Here is a 6,032-nt window from a genome sequence, read left to right on the forward strand (position 1 = left end):
TATCCACCAATTAGTGGAATCAATTGTATTAATCACTTTCCGTGACATATCGAGAATGTTTAATATGTGAACACACAAGAGCAACAGAAGCTGCAGAAAGTCAAAGTCACATCTATTTGTATCTTCATTGAACATAATTTCTGGTTCTCAAACTGAGTAAAAGCATGATGGCTTTTCTAAATCTGAGTGTTAATTGTGGCAGCATTTGACTTCTTGCAATGATTTTAAACAATCAGAACCTCAAGTAAATCAAGTGATTCCATTTTTATTTAAAACTGCATGTATAAAAAAAATAGCATTTCTGAATCCCCTGTACAATATTAGCTATTAACAAAACAAGCAGACTACACATCAAATTACTTATACAAGTTTGACAGTGTTGAAGTCCAGGGTATTTTGCCCCACTTTAAGATGAGCATTATATACACAAGCATGGCACAAGCCCTTCCCCACCAATACTAGTGGAACCGTATTACAAAATTTAAGGAAACTGAACAGCCACACAGAAGGATATATTTACAGACAGCTAAGAGGTGGTCAAGCTGCTCCATATACTGGCAAGACATCAGAGCCAAAAAGGCAGGAGATATAACCAGAGGGAGAGGGGTGGGGAAGGAGTGCTGAGAGGCAATTTAACAAAAAAAACCAGAACAGCAGCTGTAGATGTGAGGTGTAGACTATAAGCCCACATGATTCATAAATAAAATAAATAAAAGTTATCCAAGTTAGGACATTTCATTAAAAACAACCCTGGAAATAAATTATTTTAAAAAATTATAAACTACAATCTTCTGTACACCAAGCTTTGTTCCTGTATTATTCTGTACAAAATTACAGTTCAGTGGGGTTGCATTGTTTGTGCACTTGAGGATGCCCTGGCTTTTGAGAGGCTGTCAAAGCCAATTCAAAGTTCATAATGGACAACCATTAGCTAGGATTTGCCAATGTATCACACAAAGCCTCTTTTGATGAAGTTCTTTTTAAAAGGTAGAATAAAACTAAAATCCAGATGAATCTTGGGACAGCAGCAGTGAAGGAACTTTCAAGTATTTTCCCCCCAACACCGCTCAGTTTGCAACTGAAGGCACTCAGAACATGGTGACACAGTGAAGACAAGCAGCCAACCCAAATCACTACTTTCCCTCCCTGCTCCCATACCTGGATTTCCCAGCTGAAACATCTGCTCTAGCTCTCACTTCCGCCGATTTCATATTCTAAGATTCAGCAGGCTATGGACACGCATTGATTAGTCCCAGTCACCTAGTGGCAAGGAAGCTTGCAAGGTAGGATCCCAGGAGTTCAAGTCCACACCAGTATGAGTTTTCTTCATGCCTGGAAAAGTTTCCACACAGGTTGGGTCTGGAATGAGATGAATGGTGTCCCTGTAAAAATCCCCACTCAGTAGGGCAGAACTCTGTTTTGCACCCAAATAGATGAAATACTCTGCTATTTGTTAGACTCTTGAATTAGACTGTGCAAATGGATCTCAGCTGTTTCCTGAGGCAGAAGGACATCTTGCATCCAAGAATGGTTCAGTATATCTTCAAAGGATGGCCTGTCAGAAGGCCTCAAAGCCAAACACCACTTAATAAGATGCTGGCATTCTGAAAAAGAAAGAACAAAATTAGCAAAATAGAATATGAAAAACTAGAGGAAGCATACTACACATATCTCCAATTTTTTTTTTAAACCTGCTGTTAACTCATATGCCTTCTATGTTCATATGGGTACTTGGGTATGCAAACCCTACAATAGTTATCAAGCAGTGGAACACTGTCTTAAGTCATTGTTAGCTAGCTACCAAGTTCAAATTTTGGAGATCAGCTTGTGCAGTTGGTGTGCTGCTCACATGCTGTGCAGCCTGACCAGTATGCTAGCTTATGGTAGCAGCAGCTGTTTTCCCAAGAGAACAGATAGGCCTCTGCAACAAGTGCTCTTGGGATAACATACTGAACACATGAAATGACAATGCTTCAAGTGTATGCAGCAGTGAACCAATGTGTCATCTAGATCTCATCATCCCTTCTGTTACCCCTTATTAAACAAAGGTAGCAAGCACTTACCTGGAGAAACCCTTTGCCGAAAATAGACCTGACCCCTTACAATCTCCTCATCATGTTCAAACGGGATATCACCGCAGACCATATCATACAGTAATACTCCAAGTGACCAGACAGCTGCAGATCTGCCATGATATCTGTGGTAGCGAATCCATTCTGGGGGACTGTATACCCGAGTCCCTGAAAAAGGAAAATTAAATCTCATCATTAAGAGAATTAAATATCCTACAGTATTCTGGTAGTGATATGCTTAATCCATGCCTTAACTTTTAGCATGACAGCTTGATCAGAATTCAGATAATCCCTTGTAGCTTTAGATGTTGTCTTGCTAGAAAAACAACTGGTTGCACAGTGACATTAGCAGCACTGATGCATAGTGACATTAGCAGCACCAACGTCACTATGCATCAGTAAAATAGTCTTGTCACATTTTCCACTGAAGCAGCTTGCCAGTATAGTATCCGTGCTGGGCAAACCCTTATTTTACCATCAAGGACTCCTTAAGCATTACATTTACCTGTAAATGAATTGTATTATTTGGTGGTAAAGGGGGACGATATGCTCTTTTCAAAGGTGGCTTAATTAAAAAAAAACTCTCTCCCAAAAGCAGAAACTATGCAAACCACAGAGTTACCCTATTCAAGAGGTCAGCACTGATTTATTATGAAGTATTACAGGAGTGGTTTGGTACAGCTGAGCATGTGACAATCATAAGATGCTCAGGTTTCACCCTACTTGCACTTCTGCAAGAAGCTCTTGGCATAGATACACCCTCTGCCTTTGTTGGTAATATCTAATTCCCTTCCACCCCCACCATGGGCAGGAAGCAAGGATACTGAGGTCAGAGCTGTTCAGTCTGGCTTCCAGCCACGTGACTCTTGTTTACAAACTTTGAGTTGTAAAAAAATACTTCATCATCCACCAGAGGGCACCACCAGCTAGGAAAACTGTGCCAGAAAGAGGGCAACATGGGGAGGAGCAAACCCATCCCTGGTCATTAACCGTTAAATTAAAAACAAAACAAAAAATGCAACGCAGCGCTTGTGTCATTTGAGAACACAGATGCAAAAAACCCTCAAGTGCACATAAACTAACCAAAAGCCAGTCATGATTTTTGAAAGCCAATTGTTTTCACAGAAAGTCACTTAGCCATGCAAGCAGCTTAGTTTGTTTTCTGGAAATATTTAGCATGGATCAGCAGCTCATGTTTCTGCCCTGTAACACTTTTAATACTTGAATTACTCCCTCTTCCCACATTAAACAACAACAGACTAGTTGTCTCATCTGTTTGTGTGCTTCTTAGTAGGAAAGTGAGCTGACTGTAAGCAGATCTACTTCAGATTACATTTCACAACATTCATGCCATGACGAAAAGCAACTTTCCAGTTAAGATAAATAATTTAATGAAGTAGCAGAGGCAGCATTTTTTCTGAGCAATCATCACCTCTACCATCCCTTGCACCCAGACATCACTGAGAGGCCAGAATCCAACACTTTCTTTTCCATCTACCAAGTAAAAAAAAAATAGCAACTCATGTTCTCCAGCCTTTCCATTAACTACAAGACTAGACTAATTCTCAAGCAGCATGATTACATATGTCTAGTCTTGCCTTGTCTAGAAGGAAACCCAAGCTCATTTTATAATACCTAGTAGGTGAATGAGTGACCACTACCTCAAATATTTACAACAGACCTACTGTCTAACTTCCTCATTTTTATATCCAATGTTAGAAAACTGCAGATCCAGAGTATAACTGTTAATTTGACAAGTCATTAATGAGCCTTCTCTTCTCCTGTAAAGGTTAGCATAAACAAAAAGGAAACATCCACAGAATGGATAAGTCCTATAGACCAGAGGAAGAGCATGTTTCTCTGCTGGGAAGTTACTGAGCACTCAAATGCAGGGAACATGCTGTTTCAGAAAGGAAATTCCCTGTCTCAGGGGAGCATATGGAAATTGACAAGACTCACCATCAAAGTCAGTGTACACTGTGTCCTTGAGCAGTGCTCCAGATCCAAAGTCTATAAGTTTTAACTCTCCACTGCTCAAATCAATCAGGATATTCTCATCCTTGATATCCCTGTGAAGCACTCCACAGCTATGGCAGTGCCGAACTGCCTCCAAAATCTGACAGAAAAAACTGCGGGCCAAATCCTCAGGCAAAGCACCTCGCTCTGTGATGAAGTCAAAGAGATCCTGCACAGGATCTGGGCGTTCCAAAACCAAGATGAAGCTGTCTGGCCTCTCAAACCAATCCAGAAGCCGTATCACCCCTCGAAATCCTGAGCTGACTTTTTTTAGGAGCAAGATCTCCATGGGTACTCTTGTTCCTCCAGGCTGTGCAGAGAAGAGGTGGGGGGAGAAATGGTCCATGAATACAAGAGCAAACTGATCTGCCCAGCCTGGAACTCAATGCAACAGAGGCTGTGCACAACAACAGAGGATCCCCCCCAGCCATCCTTGCCCCCATATACTCACCAGCTCTCCCCAGTCTGAAACGCGGTCACGGGACACATGCTTGATAGCCACCTGCAAACACAAGAAAGCAGAGTCAGCCAGTTCCAGGAAGGGTAAGTGTAAACGCTGAATAAAAGAGGGGAAGGTATGCGCAGAGGTGCTGTGGATCTGACGGAAACATTGGGCACGAAGGGGAGCAATGAAGGCACACTCCACCAGAAACCCGGAGGGCGATCCAAACACTCACCGGAGCGCCATCTGCTATCCGGGTACCCGAGTAAACGGAGCCGAAGCCGCCGCTGCCCAGCAGCGGGCCCACCTGGTACAGTTTCTCCAGGGGCTCCTTTTCCTTTCCTGCAAAAAGAACGCCGAAGGAGAGGGGTCAGCGTCGGGCACTCCTCAGGCCGCTCTTTGCATCACTCGCCCCTGTCCGCGGCCCCCACCCTCGCCTCACGAAAGCCAACCCGGCTCCTCCCGGCTGCGTCCAGGCCACCCACCGCCCGACTGACCCCCTCCCTCCCTCCCTCCCAGCAGCAGCCTGGCTGACCTGGCAGCGGCTTGACCGGGTGTAGATCCCCGCCGGGCGCCGAGCACAGGTGGGCCAGCGAGTTAATCTTGGACAGCAGCATTCCCGCCCCGTCCGCGTGCTCCAGGCAGACTGGGGCCGGCGGCGGCTGGGCTGAGGCTGCAGGGCTGGAGACTCGGCGCGGGCGGGAGCTGCGGGCGGGGTCGCGTCGGGCCAGGCTGCTCCCTCCCGTGTGGCGCGGCGCCCCGGCTTCAGCCGCCTGTAGTAAGTGGGAGGGAGCAGAGCCAGGGCGGAGCCGGGGAGAGCCGGCGGGCAGGGCGCCAGGACTAGCTAGCCCGCCCACTAGCGCGCCAGCGGCCAATCAGGGCCTCGGCTGGCAGCCCGCGCCGGGCCTCTCCGTCAGAATGGGCTGCTGAGGAGACTCGACGTGGCGGGAAGGAAAAGGCGCCAAAGGGAGAGGGGGGCAGAGAGGAGGGGGCCGAGGGCGCATCGCTGCGGTCCTGGCGGGAAAAGGGGGAAGACAATGGGAGAGACGGGCTCCCGGGAGGGCCGCCCAGGGACTGCAGGCTTCTCGGCTGGGCCGAAGGCGGCCGCTCCTCCTCAGACCGCTCACCGGGGCATTTCTGCTTCTTCACACACGATCGGTCTTTTTCAAACAAACAAGCAAACAAACATCCTCTGCCAGTTCTTAGAGATGCCGCGGCCTCTACCTTGAACCTTTAACAGCTGCGCGCCAAGCAGAAATCCAGCAGGTGTGCTTTCCCCCATCACTGCACCATGAGGCTGGGGGGAGCAACTGCTTCTGTATTGCAGCCTGTATTGTTTCAGGAGGAGCCATAGTATGAGGGGAAGCAACTTTGAGAATCCTGTATATTTCAGGCACTACATTCACTCATACTAGTTTTTGTCCTGATAGTCCCCTAACAGCTGGACAACAGGCAGAAAATAAAAGGTGTAGTTTTCACATTGTTTCAAGTTAGAGAAAAGT

The 6,032-nt window shown here is 46.4% G+C and overlaps 1 protein-coding gene across 1 annotated transcript; it reads right to left on the reverse strand.

Moving 5' to 3' along the window:
- Positions 1–268: 268 nt before the first annotated feature.
- Positions 269–5,261, reverse strand: PIM1 (Pim-1 proto-oncogene, serine/threonine kinase). The gene is made up of 6 exons (XM_054980512.1): positions 5,066–5,261; positions 4,766–4,872; positions 4,540–4,590; positions 4,032–4,398; positions 2,064–2,240; positions 269–1,604 (listed from the first exon to the last, which is right to left on the reverse strand). The coding sequence occupies exons 1-6, from the start codon at positions 5,145–5,147 to the stop codon at positions 1,447–1,449; spliced, it is 942 nt and encodes a 313-aa protein (XP_054836487.1). The 5' UTR covers positions 5,148–5,261; the 3' UTR covers positions 269–1,446.
- Between the last annotated feature and the right edge of the window lie 771 nt (positions 5,262–6,032).

The sequence above is a fragment of the Eublepharis macularius genome, chromosome 5 (assembly GCF_028583425.1).
Source record: "Eublepharis macularius isolate TG4126 chromosome 5, MPM_Emac_v1.0, whole genome shotgun sequence".
Lineage (NCBI taxonomy): Eukaryota > Metazoa > Chordata > Lepidosauria > Squamata > Eublepharidae > Eublepharis > Eublepharis macularius.

Coding starts and splice junctions, on each gene's coding strand:
- PIM1 (XM_054980512.1), bottom strand. CDS start 5,147: ATGCTGCTGTCCAAGATTAACTCGCTGGCCCACCTGTGCTCGGCGCCC. Junction 4,873..5,065: donor CCCGGTCAAGCCGCTGCCAG/GTCAGCCAGGCT, acceptor TTCTTTTTGCAG/GAAAGGAAAAGGAGCCCCTG. Junction 2,241..4,031: donor AGTGTACACTGACTTTGATG/GTGAGTCTTGTC, acceptor TTCCTTTTTCAG/GGACTCGGGTATACAGTCCC.